We start from the raw sequence: 23,499 nt of genomic DNA on the forward strand, positions 1-23,499 counted from the left end.
TGTTGTTCAGCTGCTTATTAAGCTGATTGGATTGAAGTTGTACTGACTTAACTTGGTGTGAACATTCAAGTACCAATTAAGCTCCTTGTTGACAACAAATCTACAATAAACTTAGCAAATAATCATGTCTCTCATGGAAGATCCAAGCATATTAGAACAATGTTTCATTAGATTAGGGACAAAGTGAGCAAAGGTAGGTTTGCAATGAGATAGTGTCCTATCAAGGACCACATTAATGATATTTTAACTAAGATTCTAAAAGGAGAACAATTTTCTAAGGTAAAGATATATATGGGAACTGTGATTTTTTATTCAAAGTTGGAACGACTTTTGGATCACTAGCCTTTGAAGCTTTGATGGCTTCTGAATCATCAGCCTTTGAAGGTGTCAGAGACTATAACAACCTAGCATATGAAGGAGTCAGAGGTGGGAACTACTTCTGAACCACTAAAGTCTAAAGCAGTTTCGGAAGAGTGGTTGAAGTCTGAAGACCTAGAGTCTGAAGTATTGGCTTCTGATATGTATCACTTGGTAACAGTTTGAATTAATGGAGCATGTTGTGTATTAATTCAAACTTAGTTTTTTTTACTTAGTAACTCCATGTGTATATATACTAAATACTTGTGTAATTTTGCAACAATCTCTCTTCAATAACAATCTTCTCTTCCCATTCAATATTCACCACTCTCTCTTTTCTTCCCTTTCATTCCAATACTCTCTCTATCTTTCTCCCAATTTAACTTTTGTAATGGCAAGGTGTGATAACCCCAACAAAAGCCTCGTTACAATGAAAACATATTTCCTCTAAAAACTTTCGGTAGAACACGAACTTGATGAAACATTCATAACACCAAAAACTCCTTTGAGTCACCCATAATAAGATTATAAGAATTATTAGTGTCCATGTTTTTTAAAGCAACATTAGATTTTATAAAAGAATTACTTAGAAGGAACAAACACGTATTAGCATTTGAATCATATTGGATACCATGTAATTTGAATCCATCGTTCAATTACAACATCCAAGATGCTTCTTACAAATTTTGAGTAAGATCAATTGCTTAAAAAAGATTTTGAGGATCGTGGATTTGCATCTGACAAAGAAGGTCAGCGCAAAATCCTCCCAAATATTACCTTAAGTTAACACACAATGCACCATCTAATTAAACTAACTACTATTGTTTTTCAAATATTCACTAAAATGGGGATGTAGCTCAAACGGTAGAGCGCCCGCTTTGCATGCGAGAGGTACAGGGTTTGATCCCTTGCATCTCCATATTAATTTTTAACCAAAATATTAGAGACTATACCTTAGACCAAAATCACAATTGAGATGTATGAAGAGTTTCGTTTCTATATAGTTTCTAAATTTTAAAATAATTGATGTTTTAATAAATAAAATTGTGTTTTCATTTTCAAGCTATTTTAAATTTTTCTTTCAAAAACTGTTTAAAGTTAAATGTATATTAGTTGTAAAATCTATTTTTATAGTGAAAAACATTCACTATAATAGTTGTAAAATCTATTTTTATATAGTGTCTGATTTCGGGTATGAAACAATAGTGAAGCACAAAGCAAGACTTATGGCAAGGGGTTTCCTTCAGAGATAAGGCTTTGAAGTAAAGGGAAAAGAGCATATGGTGTTTAGATTATACAAGTCTTTGTATGATTCGAAGTGAACACCAAGAGACTGGAACAGGAGAGTTAATGTTTTCTTCATCAGTCATGGCTTTAAAATATGTTCAGTTGAGTATGGTGTAATGTAAAATACAAGCAAGGGGAAATACTATTGTTGGTATGTTTATATGTGGATGACCTATTGATAACCGAAGAGTCTCAACTAGAAATTGAAGACCTCAAGAGTACGATGAAGTCAAATTTTGAAACGTATGATTTGGGTAACTTGTCCTACTTCTTTGGTATGGAGTTTATATATAAAGAAGATGGTATTATCTTGCATAAAACAAAGTATGCTACTGACTTGCTGAAAAGATTCAACAGGTTGAATTTTGTGACTCCTGCTGAATCAAGTCAGAAGCAGGAAGAAGATAATGATGAAGAATGGGTAGATGTCATCCTGTACAAGTTGATGATTGGATCGTCGAGGTACCTATGCAATAGTCAACCAAATATCAACTTTGTTATAGGAGTAATGAGCAGATTCATGCATGATCAAAGGAAGTCTCGTCTACTGGTTAGAAAAGGAGTCTTAAGATACATTAAGGGAACCTCGAGGCATGGTGTATTCTTCTCATATGGAAGAAAGAGAACTAAAGAAGAGGTGATATGATTTTTTGATTCAAACGGGTATGATAACAGACTGTACAGAAGGAATACCACGTGTTATTTATGTCTTCAATTTTCAAGGAGCTCCAATATCTTGCATCTCTAAGAAGAAGCTTGTTGTGGCTCTGTCTAGTTATAAGGCAAAATATATTGCTTGTTGTCCAACTGCATGTTAAGCTGATTGGATTGAAGCTGTATTGACTGAACTTGGTGTGAATATTCAAGTAACATTTAAGCTCCTTGTTGATAACAAATATGCAATAAACTTAGCAAATAATCATGTCTCTCATGGAAGATCCAAACATATTGAAATAATGTTTAATTAAATCAGGGAGCAAATGAACAAAAGTAGGTTGGCAATGAGATAATGTCCTACCAAGGACAACATTGTTGATATCTTGACTAAGATTGTAAAAGGAGAACTATTTTATAAGGTAGAGATAAACATGGGAACAGTTACATTTGATTTAGAGGTTGGAACGACTTCTGGATCACTAGAGTCGGAAACTGCTTTAGACTTTAGTGGTTCAGAAGTAGTTCCCACCTTTGACTCCTTCAGATGCTAGGTTGTTATAGCCCATGACACCTTCAGAGGCTGATGATTCAGAAGCCACCTACTAGATATAAAAAGAGTGTTAAGATACATTAAGGGAACCTTGAAGCATGGCGTATTCTTCTCATATGGAAGAAAGAGAACCAAAGAAGAGGTGATAGGATTTTCTGATTCAAACGAGTATAAACACAGACTGTACAGGAGGAGTACCACATGTTATTTATGTCTTCAAGTTTCAAGGAGCTCCAATATCTTGGATCTCTAAGAAGAAGCTTGTTGTGGATCTATTTAGTTTTGAGGCAAAATATATTGCTTGTTGTTCAGCTGCTTGTTAAGTTGTATTGACTCAACTTGGTGTGAACATTCAAGTACCATTTAAGCTCCTTCTTGACAACAAATATGCAATAAACTTAGCAAATAATCATGTATCTCATGGAAGATCCAAACATATTGAAACAATGTTTCATTAGATCAGGGAGCAAATGAACAAAGGTAGGGTGGCAATGAGATAGTGTCCTACCAAGGACCATATTGTTGATATCTTGACTAATATTGTAAAAGGAGAACAATTTTCTAAGGTAGAGATAAACATCGAAACGATTACATTTGATTCAGAGGTTGGAACGACTTCTGGATCACTAGAGTCTGAAGCTTTGATGGCTTCTGAATCATCAACCTCGGAAGGTGTCAGAGGTTGTAACAACCTAGCATCTGAAGGAGTCAAAGGTGGGAACTACTTTTGAACCACTGGAGTCTAAAGCAGTTTATAAAGAATGGATGAAGTCTGAAGTATCAGCTTCTGATGTGTATCACTTGGTTAAAGTTTGAATTAATGGAGCATGTTGTGTATTCATTCAAACTTAGTTAGTTAGTTTGTTATTACATGTGAATATACACTAACTACTTGTGTAATTTGGTAACAATCTCTCTATAATAACAACTTTCTCTTCCCATTCAATATTCATCACTCTCTCTTTTCTTCCCTTCCACTCCAACACTCTCTCTATCTTTCTCCCAATTTAACTTCTATGATGGCAAGGTGTGATAACACCAACAAAATCCTTATTACAATGAAAACACATTTCCTCTAAAAAAATCGTTAGAACACGAACTTGATGAAACATTCATGACACCTAAAACTCCTTTTGAATCACGCATAATAAGATTCTAGGAATTATTACTGTCCATGTTTTTTAAAGCAACATTAGATTTGATAAAAGAATTACTTCGAAGGAACAAACATGTATTAGCATTTGAATCATATTGAATACCACGTAATCTGAATCCATCATTCAACTACAACACCTGATATGCTTCTTACAAACTTTGAGCAAGATCAATTGCTTGAAAAATATTTTGAGGATCATGAATGCTCATCTGACAAAGAAGTTCAGCACAAAGTACTCCCAAATATTACCTTTAGTTAACACACAATGCACCACCTAATCAAACTAGCTATTATTGTTTTCAAATATTCACCAAAATGGGGATGTGGCTCAAATGGTAGAGCGTATGTTTTGCATGCAGGAGGTACAAGGTTTGATCCTCTAGATATCCATATTAATTTTGAACCAAAATAATAGAGGCGGTACCTTAGACCAAAATCACACAATAGCACACTGTGATATATATTTTAAAATAACAAAAATAGGATTACGGAAATTGAGATGTTTTCATTTTTCAAGCTATTTAGAAATTTTTCTTTCAATAAATGTATATTAGTTGTAAAATCTTTTTTTTTCTAAATGTCATTCATTTATAACATTCAATATGATATACTCAAAACTTTCCAGCTTTTGCATCATACATAATACAAGTTGGTTTTAATCATTAAATCAAATGAAACATGATACAAATTATTAATTCAATAATGAAAAACATTCTTCGTTTTAGTGAAAAACTATTTTACTAGTGTATAATTGACACTAAAAAGAGTAAACTTTATAGACAAACTTCTCACTTTCTCAACCTTCTTGAGAAGAAATCTTTTAATGCGTACATTCAAACAAAGCTACCAGCATAATTGTAATTTTAGAAAACAGACTTATATCCTATAATTTATTTCCTTCCCTTATTTCCTGAAATGATTCAATAAGTCACACAAACACCAATAACAAAGTTTCACAAAAACCAGCTACTCAACACATAAACCAAAGCAAGCATAAAAAAACTAACAAAATGTGAAAATCACTTGGTAAAGTGTTTCCTCCTTGTGAGTGTAAATCACAGCGTCTGATTTCGGGTATGAAACACATGTGAGAGGATAACCCTTCTCGATTTGCTGGTCATCGAGAAAAGATTGATCAGACTGATCCACCGAACCCGAAGCCAATTGGCCGACACAAGTAGAGCATGCACCAGCTCTGCACGAGTGAGGTAGCTCCACTCCAGCCTCCTCAGCTGAATCCAGAATGTATGGGTCATCGGGGGCGTCAATTATGTTCTATTTACCACCTAGTCTAATCAATTTCACTTTGTATATGGCCATTGCAGATATTGTGTGTTGATTTACTACTTGCTTCTGAATATTCTTCTTCTTCTCCTATTAACATTCTGATATCAGACTATGAAGCTGGTTTTTAGAAGTAGGAAAATAAGTAACATACACAATTCAATCTCCCTTCTTGTATATTTTTCTCACTTTCATCTACTACTGCTTATGTTCTAAATATATGTCATACCAAGAATTTAAAAAACCAGGTGCTAGAAGAATGTTAGTCAGAAAGCAAGCATTACATCACTCAACTCAATGTATTTGGATCATTATGCTATAAACATGTATCAGATGAAAGAAAAACCAAACTTGAAGATAAAAGTGAACAGGTGATCTTAGTTGGTTACCATCCAACTGAAGCATATATGTTGTATAATCCAATTACTGAGAAATTGATGGTCAGTAAAGATGTAATCATCAGAGAAGTATAATCTTGGGATTGGAACCAAGGTGGAGAAAGAACAACAATGGTTTCAATGCAGGCTGCAATGGAGTTTGATTATAATGAAGTGAATCCAAACTTAATTGAGACTCTAGTTAATGCACTGAATTCTACTTAAAGGGAAATATCAACCAGAAATAGACATGTACCTGTATGGCTGAAAGATTATGAAATTGTACATGCCAACACAGTGGATGAGGAAGGATAAATAATACACTTGGAAATGTTAGCAGGTGCAGAACCACTGAATTATCAGGATGCAATGCAAGACAATGTGTGGAAATATGCAATAAAGGAGGATCTTAGTTCAATTGAAAAGTGTGGCACATGGAAACTGACTCAACTACCAGAAAAAAAGAAATTAAATGATGTGAAGTATATTTTAAAGTAAAATTGATTCCAAAAGGAACAATAGTGAAGCACAAAGCAAAACTTATGGCAAACGGGTTCCCTTCAAAGGTAAGGCTTTGAAGTAAAGGGAAAAGAGCATATGGTGTTTAGACTATACAAGGCTTTATATGGTTATAAGCAAACACCAAGAGCCTGAAATAGGAAAATTGATGTTTTCTTCATCTGTCATGGCTTTAAAATATGTTTAGTTGAGTATGGTGTAATGTAAAATACAAGCAAGGGGAATTACTATTGTTGGTATGTTTATATGTGGATGACCTATTGATAACTGGGTATTCTCAACTAGAATTTGAAGACCTCAAGAGTGCAATGAAGTCAAATTTAAAATGTCAGATATGGGTAATTTGTCCTACTTCCTTGGTTTGGAGTTTATTTATAAAGAAGATGGTATTATCTTGCATAAAACAAAGTATGCTACTGACTTGCTGAAAAGGGTATATGTCATCCTGTGCAAGTTGATCATTGGATCGTCGATGTACCTATGCAATAGTCGACCAAATATCAACTTTGTTGTAGGAGTATTAAGCATATTGATGCATGATCCAAGGAAGTTTCATCTGCTAGTTGGAAAAAGAGTACTAAGATACATTAAGGAAACCTTGAGGCATGGAGTATTCTTCTCATATGGAACAAAGAGAACCAAAGAAAAGGTGATAAGATTTTCTAATTCAAACGGGTATGATGACAGACTGTACAGAAGGAGTACCACATGTTATTTATCTCTTCAATTTTCAAGGAGCCCCAATCTCTTGCATCTCTAAGAAGAAGCTTGTTGTGGCTCTGTCTAGTTATGAGGCAAAATATATTGCTTGTTGTCCAGCTGCATGTTAAGCTGATTGGATTGAAGTTGTATTGACTAAACTTGGTGTGAACATTCAAGTACCAATTAAGCTCCTTGTTAATTACAAATCTGCAATAAACTTAGCAAATAATAATGTCTCCCATGGGCGATCCAAGCATATTGAAACAATGTTTCATTAGATTAGGGAGAAAATGAACAGAGGTAGGTTGGCAATGAGATAATGTCCTACCAAGGACCACATTGCTGATATCTTGACCAAGATTGTAAAAGGAGGACGATTTTCTAAAGTAAAGATAGACATGGGAACAATGACATTTGATTCAAAGGCTGGAACGACTTCTGGATCAATAGCCTCTAGAGCTTTGATGGCTTCTGAATCATCAACCTTTGAAGGTGTCAGAGACTATAACAACCTAGCATCTGAAGGAGTCAGAGGTGGGAACTACTTCTAAACCACTGGAGTCTAAAGCAGTTTCTGAAGAGTGACTGAAGTCTGAAGTATCATCTTCTGTTGTGTATCACTTGGTGAAAGTTTGAATTAATGAAGCATGTTGTGTATTAATTCAAACTTAGTTAGTTAGTTAGTTACTACATGTGTATATATACTAACTACTTGTGTAATTTTGTAACAATCTCTCTACAATAACAATCTTTTCTTCCCATTCAATATTCATCACTCTCTCTTTTCTTCCCTTCCACTCCAATGCTCTCTATCTTTCTCCCAATTTAACTTTTGTAATGGCAAGGTGTGATAACACCAACAAAAGCCTCATTACAATGAGAACACATTTCCTCTAAAATTTTCAGTAAAACACAAACTTGATGAAACATTCAAGACACCAATAACTCCTTTTGAATCACCCATAATAAGATTCTAGAATTGATTAATGTCCATATTTTTTAAACCAACATTTGATTTGATAAAAGAATTACTTCAAAGGAACAAACATGTGTTAGCATTTGAATCATATTGAATACCATGTAATCTGAATCCATCGTTCAACTACAACACCCGAGATGCTTCTTACAAACTTTGAGCAAGATCAATTGCTTGAAAAAGATTTTGAGGATCATGAATGCGCATCTGACAAAGAAATTCAGCGTAGAATCCTCCCAAATATTACCTTTATTTAACACGCAATGCACCACCTAATCAAACTAGTTATTATTATTTTCAAATGCTTACCATAAAGGGGAGGTATAGGGTTCGATCCCCTGCATCTCTATCTTAATTTAGTAGAATGACAACCTTAAAATAAAATTTGGGTTATGGAAATTGAGATGTAGGAAGAGATTCGTTTCTATATACTTTCTCAATTTTAAAATAATTGACGTTTTAATAAATAAAACTATGTTTTCATTTTTCAAGCTATTTAGAAAATTTTCTTTCAAAAAATGTTATAAAGTTAAATGTATATTAGTTGTAAAATCTTTTTTTCTAAATGTCATTCGTTTATAACATTCAATATAAATGTACTTTATAACATTCAATATGATATACTCCATATTTTTTCCAACTTTTACATCATTCACAAGACAAGTTGGTTTTGATCATTAAATCAAATGAAATATGATACAAATTGTTAATTCAATAGTGAAAAACATTCTTCTTTTTAGTGCAAAACTATTTTACTTTTTAGTGCAAAACTATTTTACTAGTGTATAATTGACACTAAAGAGAGTAAACTTATAGACAAACTTCTCACTTTCTCAACCTTCTTGAGAAGAAATCTTTTAATGCATATATTCAAACAAAGCTACCAGCATAATTGTAATTTTAGAAAACAGACTTCTATCCAATAACTTATTTTCTTCCCTTATTTCCTAAAATGATTCAATAAGTCAAACAAACACCAATAACAAAGTTTCACAAAAACCAGCTGCTCAACACATAAACCAAAGCAAGCATAGAAAAACTAACAAAATGTGAAAATCACTTAGTAGAGTGTTTCCTCCTTGTGAGTGTAAATCACAGCGTCTGATTTCGGGTACGAAACACATGTGAGAAGATAACCCTTCTCGATTTGCTGGTCATCGAGAAAAGATTGATCAGACTGATCCACCGAACCCGAATCCAATTGGCCGGCACAAGTAGAGCATGCACCAGCTCTGCACGAGTAAGGTAGCTCCACTCCAGCCTCCTCAGCTGAATCCAGAATGTATGTGTCATCGGGGGCGTCAAATACGTTCTCTTTACCATCTGGTCCAATCAGTTTCACTTTGTATGTTGCCATTGCAGATACTCTAAATGAGGAAGATTTTAGACCGAATGATTTGGACACATTCTTCACAGATCTCAAAGTTGATGGACTCTTCATAAGAGCATAAGATGCCGGAGAAGGCGCTTTTCCGTACAATGAAGCTGTTGGAAGTGTCATGGTCGACATATTCACAACTGACATTTTAAAACCTGAAAATATTAGTATAGACAATATCTTTTTAGAATTAAAACCGCATAGAAAACAACTATGTGAATCTGACAGCAGCAAAACTCACCAATAGAAATACAAGAGAGAAAAAAAAGACGAAAACAACTATGTGAATCAATAAGAGTAAACTGTCAAATTTGCCACTGTAGGATGCACTCACGTAGGTCCCTGAGAGTATCAATTCTATTCGATAGCAACCAAACATGTCAGAATCAATTCTAGACATCCATGATCAAATCTGGATGTTCCAATCATACACTAACAATCACTGGAATCAGGATCGTATCGAAAACGGTACAAAAATACAGTATAAACAAGGTATAGATTTACAATAAAAATACACCAAGCCATGGGACACAAAACCAAAACCCTAACAAGGTATAGATCACAATGAAATAACCGAAAACATCACCTAAATTGTGTGATCTATGATATTATGGATCAAATAAGCCGCCAGAATGATAAGAAACTATCATATAAAGAACATGTGATTACATAAATATGAATAAATTATGATAAATCGAAATCGAAAAGCATAGGAAAGAAATTAGGAGTAAAGATGCTTACAGTTTGTTGAAGAAGTGAAAGGGAAAGAAGTGGGGGAAGGAGTTTATATTGGAGAGTGGAAAGTGACCTTTTGAGACTTCGGCGGGACACACCACAAATGGGAGAGAGTTGTGTTTGTATCGTCTCTCGCTTTCACCTGCCCTTTCCAGGGTTCAATCAAAAAAAACTAGTTTGTTTTTTTTTCCGGTTCGGAAACAAATAATTCGAATATACTCTACTTTGAAAATAGTTTTTTTTTAAATAATTATATTTTTCAAATAAAATTCTAAAACAACGTATTTTTTAAAATATTTATAAAAATAATTATGTTTCATGATGTCAATTATATTTTTCATTGGCGCATGCATACACTACATCGTGTGTATGCGTCAATGCATGTGACGTATCCTCTATGCAATTTTTTTTTATATTTTATATTTATAAATAATTAAATTAAATACGTAAATGAAAAATAATGATTAATATTATAATATAAAGTTAAAATACATAACAATTGATAAAAAAAACCAATGACACGTCCGATTGAAACGTCTCATGTTCCACATTCAGGTGCGTTAGCCTGTCTTCGAGGTCTTCCACGATTTCCCTGAGGTGTTTGGGGTCTTTGAGTGGTGACATGATGCAATGGTGGCCGGTGTGAAGGTCTGGTGGAAGGTCCAACGATATTTGATAGATTTGTCATCATTTCTCCCAATAGCTGAGGGAGTCGTCATCAACGGCGCTTCCGTAATTGAGTTTGGTGTCCATGTTGTCGTAGTTGTGTCGTTGTAGTTTGGTGGTTTGTGGACGGCATGGTTGCCCGAATTTGGACATTGAATCGTTTTGGAAACGAAACAATGGTTCTTATAGTGTACTAAAGTCAAATAATGGTTGGGTGTTATGGCGATGAGATGTTTGGGTGTTCATTAGTGGGGGTCTATGATGGTATAACGTTGAATTGTATGAATCATCCAGACTATAGACTGTTGTGGTGGCTGCGTATGGTTGTTGGTGGTTAGGGTTTGATTTCTGGTTTTTAGTTTGGGTGTGTGGCATGAATTAGTTGTGAGGTTGGGTGTTTGGTGGTTGGGTGTATATGGTAGGGTGATGGTGTGAGGTTGGTTGTTGGGTTTGGGTGGGCTGATATTGTTCTTGGGCGGGGATTTGTTGTTGGGCGTTTGATGACGAAGCTCATTGGCGTAGATCAATCAAATACCTTGGCTCAGACACAAACTATGGCGTTGTAACCGACATAAATCATGCCATATAATGTTGAGTTGGTCTAGCATCATGTATGATTGGTTCGTTTAAGATGTGTTATCGTCGATTCCTCCAATAACGACGCATCTCTTTTGTGAAGTCTCTCCAATCGGAATAATCTCATTGGCCATCGACTCTTTGTTGATGCCAATCTCCCAAACACGTCGGAGGTTCTGGAATTTGTTGTTGAATGTTGAATTGCAGTTTTACACGGCCACTATGGTGTATCTCCACAGTAATGAACCAGATGATTGATGTTTTTGCTGTCTAAACTGCATCTTCATCATGGTTAACCTGATGATTAAGACTCAGATACGACCTTCAGGTAAACTGTATAAGAATTTCATATGATTAGAGGATATGTAATTGGATAATTTTTTAAAATCAAAAGTAGATTTGATTAGTAGTAATACATCGTCTGCTCCAATATGGTCTAAAAGATTGCGATAGACTACTACAGCGTGTTTGGGACACCTGTTGTAGTTCATCGTCCGATGATTTTTGCAGACAACCAAGTAAAGTTTTATCAGTTGAAGATTCGAGATGATGACGATGTTCACCATGTGTTTCTTAGTCATGAACAATCTGGGTACAATGATATATATATATATATATATATATATATATATATATATATATATATATATTAACACAGCAAAATCAAGTGTCTCAGTTCGTTGATCCGTCATAAGTGTTTTGTGAAATGATGACGACGAACAAGTTGAAGTCGATGTTGTTGACGAGGAAGAAGAAGAAGTTGAGTTATTGGTTGATGAAATGGTGAATGATGAAGAAGAAGAATAAACGTTACCAGCTAGTCATGTATATTGTCCACCTTAACACATGACAAACTTGAATTTAGGTACAGATGAACATTCGTTAGATATATTTTACAATCCTTATGTGCAAATTCAAGTATCATTGAAAGAAGGAGACAAGTTTCGTACAAAAGAAGACTGTGTCAGAGCCATTAAAAAGTATCACATGGAATTATCAGCTGATTATAGGGTTGATCGAACTAATGCAACGAGGTATAAGATTTATTGTCGAAATGAGCTCTGCCTGTTTCGGTTGTCAGCATCTTACCAGAAGAGGAATGATTCTTGAGAGATAGGTTATATGGGTCCAGTTCGCACATGATTAATCACGAACCTAATGCAAGACCATCACAAACTCATCTCTCAGTTAATATGCAATGAAATTTTGTCTGTCGTTAGCGACAATCCTCGTAAAAGGTGAGTACAATAATCTCGCATATTGTTACACAATACAACTATACTCCATCACACAGGAAGGCATGGATAGTTAGGACTAAGGCAGTTGAAAAAGTGTTTGGCAATTGGAAGGAGTCATACAAAGAACTTCCAAAATACTTTGTGGCTCTTAAACATTATGCTCTAGGGACTATTGTCAATTTGGAAACGTTGTCGGCGTATAACCCATACGGGACTTGTGCTATTGGTAATGGAATATTCCACAGGCTCTTTTGGGCGTATTAATCATGCATCAAAGGTTTTGCTTTCTGTAAACCTATTATACAAATTGATGATACATGGTTGTACGGGAAATATAAAGGAACGCTACTAATGGCAATTGTACAAGATGACAACATCAATATTTTTCCAATCGACTTTGCACTAGTTAAAGGGGGATTGCTGGGAGATGGAGTTTTTTCTTAAAAAATATCCGATTGCACGTTGCTCCTCAGCCTAACTTATGTTTGATCTCAGACTGACACCCTTCAATAGTGAGTGCCTACAAAAACATTGATAATGGCTGGCAGGACCCTCCTTTGACGCATGTTTACTGCATTAGACATATCGCTCAAAATTTCATGCGGGAGATCAAAGACAAAATGTTGCGGAAGAAGGTTGTCAATGCAGGGTATGCATTAACAGAACCTTCTTTCAAACACTACTGTGAAGACATCAGATTGTCAAACGCAAATGCAGTAAGGTGGATCGACAATATTCCATTGGAGAAATGGACTAGGGCATACGACAACAGTCAACAATGGGGCCACATGACAAAAAATCTTGTGGAATCAATGAACTATGTCTTCAAAGGCATTTGAAACCTACCTATAACTACTTTAGTGCAAGCAACCTATTTCAGGATAGGGGCGCTGTTTGAGATCAGACGTTTCAAATGGAGTTTAGTGTTACAATTTGGACAATTGTTCAATGATACTTCAATGAAATTCATTAAAGAGGAAGTTGCCAAAGCTAACACACATGTAGTCACGGTGTTTGACCATACCAAAGGTTGGTATAATGTTGCTGAGTTGATGGATCACAATGAAGGCATGTCGAGGGGACACTATCGAGTGGAACTAGATAGAGGTTGGTGCGACTGCGGAAAGTTCCAAGCCTTTTGTATGCCCTTCTCCCATGTCATGGCAGCATGTTCAAAGGTTCTACGAGATCCTTCTAACTTACTATCCGACGTTTACAAAGCCAAAAACCTTTACAATATTTACAAAATTAGCTTTTCAGTGGTAGCAAAAGAGGATTACTGGTCTGCATATCAAGGGGACATTCTCTGGCACAATGAAATAATGCGAAGAAAGAAAAAGGGTCACCCAAACAGCATACGTATTTGAACTGAAATGGATACGGAGAACAAAATGGTTAGGTTATGTAGTTCATGTCGTCAGCCCGATCATAATCGTACTAATTGTTCCAATATTTAAACAAGCACAACAAGACAATTTTAATTGTAACTCTTTTGTTTTATATTAAAAACAACATTCATTTCATATGATAAGCAGAACAAAATAACATTCATTTCATATAATAAGCAGAACAAATACAATAATTAAACAACAACACAAGAAACTATACAAATAAAATCACATCACAAACAAATACAACACATAAGCAACCTAACTATGTGATTGCAACCATCAAAACAATTTTGTGAGAAGTATACATCATCCTGTGAACGTCTCTGTCAATTTTAATATTGACACAGAAACAAACTTCTCCATTTTGGTTGAACGTCGTATCAAGCCATTGAATTCTTCTGATCCTTTCACTATCTCCAATGTCTCCATCTAACCAACAGTTCAAGGTCCTGTTAAGATGTTCGAACGTATCTACATTTCAAAGTCGGATCTTCATCGGAGGTTGCACTGCTGAAAAGATTAAATTGATATTTCTCTTGTGAATGTATGGACACAAGTATGAATTTGCAGACACTTAAAAAAAATTTGAAGGAGATTGAAGGAAAATGGAGGGAGAGGATAAGAAGTTATGTGAAAAATTATGGGAGATATGTTGTATTTATAATAGATTAGTGGTGGAGCATTGACGTACACACATGGCTACATGCATGCGCAATTACATATGGCGCACACACGTGTCTACACATGCATGCGCGATTTCATGTGGCGCCTTCACATGTCTACACATGCATGCGACATTGCATGTGGTGCCAGTGAATACAATATTTCAATGCATGCGTCCAGACCATTGACGTCTCTTTTGAATGAAAAATAGATGCGTCAGTCAAACTGGCGCATGCTTCATGAAACGTGATTATTTTCGTAAATATTTTGAAAAATAGGTTATATTATAATTTTAATTGAAAAATATTGTTATTTAAAAAAAAAATCTTTAAAAAAAACTCCTCAAAGATTGTATATTTGGGCGGAAAAAAAATTACTTGAGTTAAATCATTTACATGTGGATTTTGAGTTAAATCATTTAGCTATAGATTTTGAGTTAAATCACTTGAAAAATAGAATTTGGGTAAATCAAAGATGAATCTGATTTCAAATGTAATTTTAAGTTATCATGTAGTAAACTCCTTTAAATTAGACAGAATCAACTTTATTCTAGTTTATCCGATTTTACTTGATTTTGAAGAAATTATCTCTTGTTTTATTTGAAAGTTTTAACTTTTAACAATATTAAAAGTTATGAAACTCTTTTCTATATATATTTTTTGCGTTTTTATAATTTAATGACATAATTATGAAACTCTTTTTAAATGTAATTTTAAGTTATCACGTAGTAAACTCTTTTAAATTAGACAGAATCAACTTTATTCTAGTTTACCTGATTTTACTTGATTTTGAAGAAATTATCTCTTATTTTATTTGAAAGTTTTAACTTTTAACACCATTAGAAAATTATGAAACTCTTTTCTATATATATATTTTGCGTTTTTGTAATTTGATAGATTATGTAATTTGATACAAATTTGTGAGACACTTTTATGGTGATTTGGTATTTTTTTTACTTTATAATTAAGTTAAAAATTTGAAATAGTGATTAATTATAGTATTATATAAGAATATAAGTCATGTATATAATTTTAATAATATTTTAATATGTGATTAAGATAACTAACTTTCTAGTACATTGATCCAAATACTAGTATTTATCAAATTTATAAACAAAATCAATATAAATTTTCATATTTATGAGTATTCTCTTTATTTTTAATATTAAAATTAATTTTAAACATATTCATTTTGATATACGGTTAAAATATTTCAATAACAAAACAATATTACAAAGTATTAAGAACTTGATATGTGCCTAACCATCATCCCTGGACAAGAGTAATCACAAATTAAATATTGAGTCCAAATACTTTTCCAAGATCTTTAGAACATTCAAACTATCATACAACAATTATCATGTTCGAAGAAGTCAATTATAGAGCAAATTAGTAACCAGAGAACAGGTTCTAAATTGTGTGGAAAACAATAATGTTAAGAAAGTAGAGTGACAGGCAGAATCTATTTTACACATTTTCTTACTTCCATTCGGTAGTGTTTGGAAAACCATCAAACTGTGATTGATAAAAACAATTCAGATTTAGTCAACTAATCCACCCCCGTATCTTTTACTCTTTGGCACAGATAATCTGTCTGTGGACCATTCTTCGAGTGCCTTGCGATGGAGGGCATTCATGCGAATGTAAGGCCGTTTTTGCTTTATCAGCTTTTCAGCAGTCTTCCAATCCTCTGTGATACCTAGTGCTACTAACAGTGCACACATAACAGCAACACTTCTTCCATGACCTTTACACATAACAAAATAATGTTAGTTATACCGCATTCTTATAGGCAAGCATAATAATCAAGTTTGACAGCTATGTTGTTAATCTCAGATAGAATTGCATTACACCGACCCCTTAAATTGATGTGGCGGTATAGCGGGATAACCACTATTGCAAAGACTAAAATTCAGCATACAAAGTAAACAAAAATAGATCAAATACACAAAAGTAGGAAGAAAAACATAACGATTGTTGAGCAAGAACATCAAAATAGAGAACAGGACATTACCGGTTTGGATTGAAATTACCTAAATAAAAAAGACAACCACTTAAACAAATAATATGAGAAATCTATCCATGAAACCCTAATAATGCATATAATAGCTACTTTGGGGCCGCAATTAGTGGCTACAGGCCCACAACAGCTGCTATTGCTGATAGTGGCTTGCAGGCCAATAGTGGCACACCGAACCCTAACTACGCTACGCTATTTTGTTTGCTATAGCGCGCTATTGACAACATAGTTTGACAGGAATGAAATAATAGAACATTAACTAAGTAACTCGGATTATATTGAGAATGTTTTATAGATCTGATAAACTGTTTACAACTCTACTCATTATAAGTTGTGGATACAATGCATTTATGGGGTGATTTCATGCGTGTATATTTGCTAATTTGTAAGTTAACTGTGGACAGATATGACCAATGGGAGTCCAATATACTACAGTACCACAACTAGTCACTAGCCAGTAAGAACTTATGTCAGTGCATGTGCCTGATGTAGAGACCTAAGAATATTAATAGTTCATTTTTCTGCATACTTCTGTCATCTCTGAATGTATTCATTATTTAATGCAACAACAATCAGAGTCTTTTATATTGCAAATTTAGCAATAGAAATCAGTGTATCATTCTATCATATGAATATGAACAGACTGGGGCGTAAACATAAATGAGTAGTAAGGTGTTAGCCCTTCAGAATTAGTTAATTAGTTAATTAATGTGTGTAAGTTCAATAGGCTGTTATGCTCAATAAATAGGAAGATAGCAAAGCATAGTGGGTTATCTGGGAATTAGTGAGTGGCTATTGGGAGAGACCCAAGTCTCGAACATTTGGGAAGGGAGAGATCTAAGACTCTCGAATTCTTGGAAGGAAACAAACTGGTCCTGTCATTCTGTTTGTGATATTTCTGTTTTGTACCAATAAATATCATAAAGTGTCCCAATTTAATTTTGAAAAGGACCAGTTTCTATCATAAGGTAAACATTTTAAATGCCATATATCATATACCTCGTTGATAAAACTATGGGCTTTCAGAATCCTGCATTGACCGATTTTTTTGTTGCACGTGTGTTGTTATAAGTAACATTAACATACTAGGATTTGCAGCTATATACGGATAATAATGATGAAAGAGCAATCACAAAATGATTATGAAAAAAAACAGTAAACAGGATGGGGAGTCTTTAGAACTCGACACACTGAAGAACATGGGCTAATAATATACGAAGGACAACCAGTGATCTTAATATGGAAAAATTGTGATCTTAAATAACTTTTCCCGCCTCCTAAAACTCAAACATGGCAATGGTCAGATACTAAGGGCTGGATAATAAGTAATAACTTTTCCCTCCATTCATAATTTGCATTTTCCTTTTATTAGGTTCTTATACTAAGTCTAACTCATCCTTACAAAACCGGTTTGTAAGATGGTGAGAGGTATCACTCTTTATAAACTCATTTCAGACCTTATTTTTATTCTACATGGGTTGTGCATTTTTTTTTCAATACCTTTATATTTTCTTTCTGTATAAGGGAATACTAAATCCACTAATCCAAACAATATAAAAAAGCTAATGGGTCATTTTTGTTGGGTTTCTTATGATAAACAGATACAGCATAAATCAGTGTAACAATTCAATATACCCTACAAAGACATATTTAACGCAAAAGAGACAAACTTTGCTAACATCAAAAGTGACTTTTTTTCTTGTTGGGTATCAAATTTGCAATAACTTTTCTTCTCTTATAGAATAATAAAACCAACCGAAGATTAGCAAACACCATAATATGAAGATAACCAAAAATAACTTTAACCTATGACGCCAAAGGCCACATCATTGGCATGTTTGACCTGTTTTTGTTGATGGATAAAATGTACAATGCCCAACACTAGCAGTATCGTAATCAAATTCTTTACTTCAATGGCTGTGTAAGTTCTCTGTTGTTTCCTTCCGGGATTTATTGTTTAAAAGATCTCTAAACACTTAATAACATGTAAGGGTTCTTTTCTCTCTTCGGTTGGTTTGATTACTCTTATTTTAATTTTAACCACCTGTCCAATTTTTCCCTTTATAAAACCACTTATCTTTATCAAACAAGAAATAAAATTGTAATTGGCCTTCTTTGATCTGGTTTGCAAACAACGATAAGAGATCATTTAAAAAGTTTAGATTGTCACTTCTGTCTTGAAAATGAAGTATGATTAGGTCCTTTATAATAAGTTTTAAAATTTCCATTTTTACAGAAACCAGAATGTTGACAAACTATGGCTATAGACTACCTTCTATTATGACTTCATCTCTATTTCAATTCAGAAAGAAGAATTCGGATTAGAGTATTTATTTGTAACCTTTTTCTTAAATTTCTAAACAATTCTCTTATACTCAGATGTTCTTCCTTGACAAACACAAATTTAAAAAAATTCAAAACTCCTTTCAAAATATGTTTGTTTGGACAAAGACAAATAGTATTAAGTAGGATTAACACAGACAAAGGAGAGAATAAGATAACGAATTACCATGTTATTATCATATATTGTCGGTTGAAGAAATTACAGGGCAAACATGGATGTTTACCAACAGAAAACTAACACTTAGAATTTAGAATGGTTGCAACAAATCACAACAAAGATTCATAAACTATCCAGCCAAACCACACAAAAGAAGCTCGAGAAGGAACTTATCACAACGAAAACAAAGTATCATAAACACAAGGCAAAACTCAACTACTTGAAAAAAGTACACTATAAGACATATCCTAAGGCCTAGGGTACGGGCTGAATAGGTCTCAATGTCAATGACACTTTAAGGCTCAAAAAGGCGCTCACTTCAAATCCAATTGATAAAATATATTACTGATTACCAATTAAACAAGCATGCCCTTGTACAAACATGATACAATAACCCTATACAAAAGCAACAACCCTATTTATCTTCTATCTATTCTAAGAAAACTCTTCCACTAATGATATTTAGTGAAATTTCACACATCTGTTTCCCACTATTTCTTTCCACATGAGTACAATCTTGCACATGATCTTTACTAGTATATACAGCAACAGTCAAAAGTAAGGGGCAATCACACAAGGAGTTTTAAGAAAAAGGTATGTACTGGGATAATTCCAGGCCTAAAAGAAGGTCCATCCCAAAAGCGTCACAGACAGCCCGAAGCAAGGGCCTGGGCAGCCCAGAAGCAATGTTGCGGGCCGCCCAGATTACTCAGCAAATCGCCTATATTTGGCTTGGGCCACCCGTATAGGCTTCATCATCCATTCGTTTATTAAGCGTGAGAGGTGACGTGTCCCTGCAGTAACTGACTGAAGAGGTCAGTCAATGAGGAAAACCGTCTCCCCATAATCCAAGGAATCGCTATATACATATCCCATTCTCATAATAGAGAGGGATCTCCAATCTTTCTCCCCAAAAGTCATGCAGAGAGCTTCTCACAACTTTGCGTGAGCTAGTCCTAAACATAGACAAAATACCCTAAACACCTCAAACAGCCCTACACGGTAAGGGGTTGTTCTAATTGTACTTTTTAGCGAGTACTAGGGTCCAAGATTCAAACCCAGGAAAACTAACATAACCACCACTTATTTACTACCACTGGCATCTAGCGCAAGTGGTTGATTATTGATTATGTGTGAGTGTTATAAGTCACAGGGTATCAAGTTCAATTCACACTCATCACAAAAACATAACTACTAATTTACCAACATTTGTCTATCCAACAAAAAAAAACAATCAAAACTAAACAACATTCATTGAATGAAAAACAGGTTTACTAATCAAAGTAAAGTTAAAGTGAAAGATCAATTACCATAAGCACAATGAACAAAAACAGGTCTATTAAGATCCCTTTTTCTACCAGCCCATTTAACAGCAGATTCAATATCAGCAGGCTGAGGAGACCTAGTATCCCAAGTAGGAACACACCTATAAGGCAACCCGCCACTAAAACCTTTCAACCTCGGAAACTCACAGGTACAATCAATAATAGCAGGATCCCCCGGCGGCAACTTCTCCGGCGAAGACGGCCAACCACCAACATAAAGTCCGTCATGAACCTCCGTATAAGCCGGTTCACCGCTCCGCCGTCTCCGAATTGCAGAAAAGATTCTTACAAAGTATAGATAAGGAGCGAAGATAATTAGGGATGAAATTGGGAATGTTCCATCGGAGGTTTTGCCGAGGAGTAGTGGAAGATCGATTGATGGATGCGAAGCGATTGAAACGAGGAAAGAAACTAGGGAAGAGTAGAGAAAAGGAAGGGATAAAATGAAGAACCCTAGGTTTTTTAGGTATGCGAAGAAGAGTAAGAGTGTTGCTGCTTTTAGGGCTATTAATACTGAAATGCCTACACCCATTTTGTTGTTGTGAATGGATTAGTGGATGAGTTTGGTTTGCGTAGAATGATGATATAGATAGTGGAATATCAATGATTTTGAAATAGATGATGATGATGATGATGATGATGAAAGTGAATAAGTGCAGGGAGAAGAAGAAAACTAGATCGGGGAAATGTTCTTTGCTATTTCGTCGACGCGGTTACGTACGATGAAAACATTTTCATGGCGTTTGACTTCTTTTTAAAGAAATATTTTGGCTTTTATTATAGATAGATATGTTTTCTACCATTTACATTATATTTCTTCTAGTTTTCTTCTTAATATTTTATTCATTATCTCTATCATGATTGTTAAAAAAAATAAGCATGTTTGTTTTTCGGGAATTAAGTCTATGATAAAGATGTGTTTTTGGAACATTCAGAGTTTCGAGTAATTTAAGAGGAATTTGAAGTTTTAGTTAGACTGAGAGATTAATGATGGTGAAAGAATAAGAAGTATCGAGAGACTTGTTTCGTATATCTCTATTGCGAATGAAAATAATGATATCCAGTGTAGCGTATGTGGGTGCGAGTTAAATATGACATTGATGTTATAGTTATAATGTATGGACTTGATGTTGTTCTGGTTGTTGTAATCTCTTAGGCATGCTGTGGTGTTAAGTCTTTTTATTTGTTGTTTGTGTTAAGTCTCCATAACTGCAATAACTCCTGAAGCATATGTCTTAAGTGCCACTAAGTATTGTGGAAATTCTTTGTATGAATCCTCCCAATTTTCGAATACTCGTTCAACAACATTTGTCCTTGGAATACATATTTTCTTGTATAATAGAGTATAATTATATTGTGTAACAATATGAGAGATTAATATACTTACCTTCATTGAAGGACCATTGCTAACAAGAGTCAAAATGTCTTGACATATTATTTCAGAGCTTAATTTAAGTGATTGTATACAAGATTCATGGTGGTACAACTATGAGGTGGTACCATTAAACTTATCTCTCATGAATCATTTTTCTTCCTATAAAACACTGCCAACTAAAACATGGAAAGCTCATTACGACAAAGAATGACATACATTCTTACATCAGTGCGATCTACGGTGTAATCAGCAGAGTTTTCTATTTAAAACTTTTTGATAGCTCGCACACATTCTTCTTTTGTGCGGAACTTATCTCCAACTTTTAACTCACCATGTGACTGCATATACGGGTTGTAAAAAATATCAGCGAATGACTCATCGTCATTCAAGTTCAAGTTTGTCATATGTTGAGGCGGACAATATACATGACTTGGAGGTAATGGTGTTTGGTCGTCATCTTCAATGTTGTTGTTCAACATATAATTGATATGTGTGTAACTTTCTTCTTCTTCATCGTCAACGACGTCGACTTTTGCTTCAAATTCATTTGAAGCCACCGCTTCAAATTCAACTTGATCAAATATTTGAGATTGTTGAGACGAATGAGTTTATTGGAGTAAAGTATACAACTCAAAACAGTTGAATCTAAAATGTTCTTGACTAACAAACATATTTTAAACATCTTTTTTATCTCGAACTTTTAGCTGATAAAATTTGATGTGATTGTTTTAAAAAAATACTGGATTTTGTTATATAATTTGTGATATAGGACGAGGCCTTAGCTTTGACTCTATTATATTTTTCAAATGCAAAAAATTTGAATTTTATTGATTGCAAATCGGACAATATCGATATTTCAAAAACCAAACTTGGATACATCATAGACATGTGTCTCTTCGTTGTGGTGAGCATTAATAATGTATTAGAGTGCAAAAGACATAGCTTGAGTATTTTTTATCTGAGATTGATTTAGAATTGGTCTGGCAACCTATTGAGAGTTTGTCTCTGTAACACTAGAGGACATGTACATGTTTCTGGTTCTACCTATTAAGGGTAAGACGATTAGTAGAAAACCCAACCACACAAATTCAATATGCGTCGCACCTCGGAAAAAATGAGAATATGGCTTAGCGAATCGCAAACGCGCGCTCGCATGATGGATTGAATAGAGTCACCATCGAACTTTATTTATTCCTAAAACGGAAAGGTGAAATATTGATAAAATCCAAGAACGAACGACAATGATTATGGTCGTCGCAACCAATATCAGGGGTCAGGGATCAATTACGCAAGGGGAAGGTATTAACACCCCTCACGTCCAATGGGAACCATTAGATTAGTTGTTCGCGTTAGTGCTAGCTTGAAATGTTAGGCTTTTTGAATTATTAAAAGGGAAAGAAATAATATAAGAGAGAATTTTTTTTTTGGATTTTGCAACGAAGAGTACTAAACCTAAGTTTTTTACTAATGAGTCTGGCAAGATTTACAAACCCTGCTCCTACATGTCTTCGGGTGCAATAAACAACTCAAGGCTTATGTAGTTCTCGGTAGAAAATGTTTGTTTGTTGGTTGATTTTAGTGAAAGCTACTTTGTGTCAATCGACTAAAATATTGTTGGACTACCCAAAACAAGTGGAGAAGGGTACATTTGAATCACAGCCGAATGGATTTACAAATCAACATTTGTGGGCAACATCGCAAGTTTACTCACACGTTCAAGTAGATGAAACATTGTTTTTGTGTCGTCTTGAAACAAAATACCTTTCAT

General features: G+C 34.4%; 2 protein-coding genes across 7 annotated transcripts; both read right to left on the reverse strand.

Moving 5' to 3' along the window:
• Window positions 1–8,778: 8,778 nt before the first annotated feature.
• LOC127092319 (ferredoxin, root R-B1) lies at window positions 8,779–10,194 on the reverse strand. Of its 6 annotated transcripts, none has more exons than XM_051031163.1 (2): window positions 9,985–10,194; window positions 8,779–9,398 (listed from the first exon to the last, which is right to left on the reverse strand). In XM_051031163.1, exon 2 carries the CDS (start codon window positions 9,388–9,390, stop codon window positions 8,926–8,928), a length of 465 nt encoding a protein of 154 aa, XP_050887120.1. In that variant the 5' UTR covers window positions 9,391–9,398; window positions 9,985–10,194; the 3' UTR covers window positions 8,779–8,925. The 6 variants fall into 6 exon arrangements, with proteins under 6 accessions (XP_050887120.1, XP_050887121.1, XP_050887124.1 ...); XM_051031164.1 differs by having other exon boundaries at window positions 10,052–10,192; XM_051031167.1 differs by having other exon boundaries at window positions 8,779–9,383; window positions 9,985–10,170.
• A 5,617-nt stretch (window positions 10,195–15,811) lies between these two features.
• LOC127092320 (uncharacterized) lies at window positions 15,812–21,134 on the reverse strand. Its single transcript, XM_051031169.1, has 2 exons — window positions 20,342–21,134; window positions 15,812–16,258 (listed from the first exon to the last, which is right to left on the reverse strand). Exons 1-2 carry the CDS (start codon window positions 20,886–20,888, stop codon window positions 16,053–16,055), a joined length of 753 nt encoding a protein of 250 aa, XP_050887126.1. The 5' UTR covers window positions 20,889–21,134; the 3' UTR covers window positions 15,812–16,052.
• Between the last annotated feature and the right edge of the window lie 2,365 nt (window positions 21,135–23,499).

Source organism: Lathyrus oleraceus, chromosome 6, assembly GCF_024323335.1.
Source record: "Lathyrus oleraceus cultivar Zhongwan6 chromosome 6, CAAS_Psat_ZW6_1.0, whole genome shotgun sequence".
NCBI lineage: Eukaryota > Viridiplantae > Streptophyta > Magnoliopsida > Fabales > Fabaceae > Lathyrus > Lathyrus oleraceus.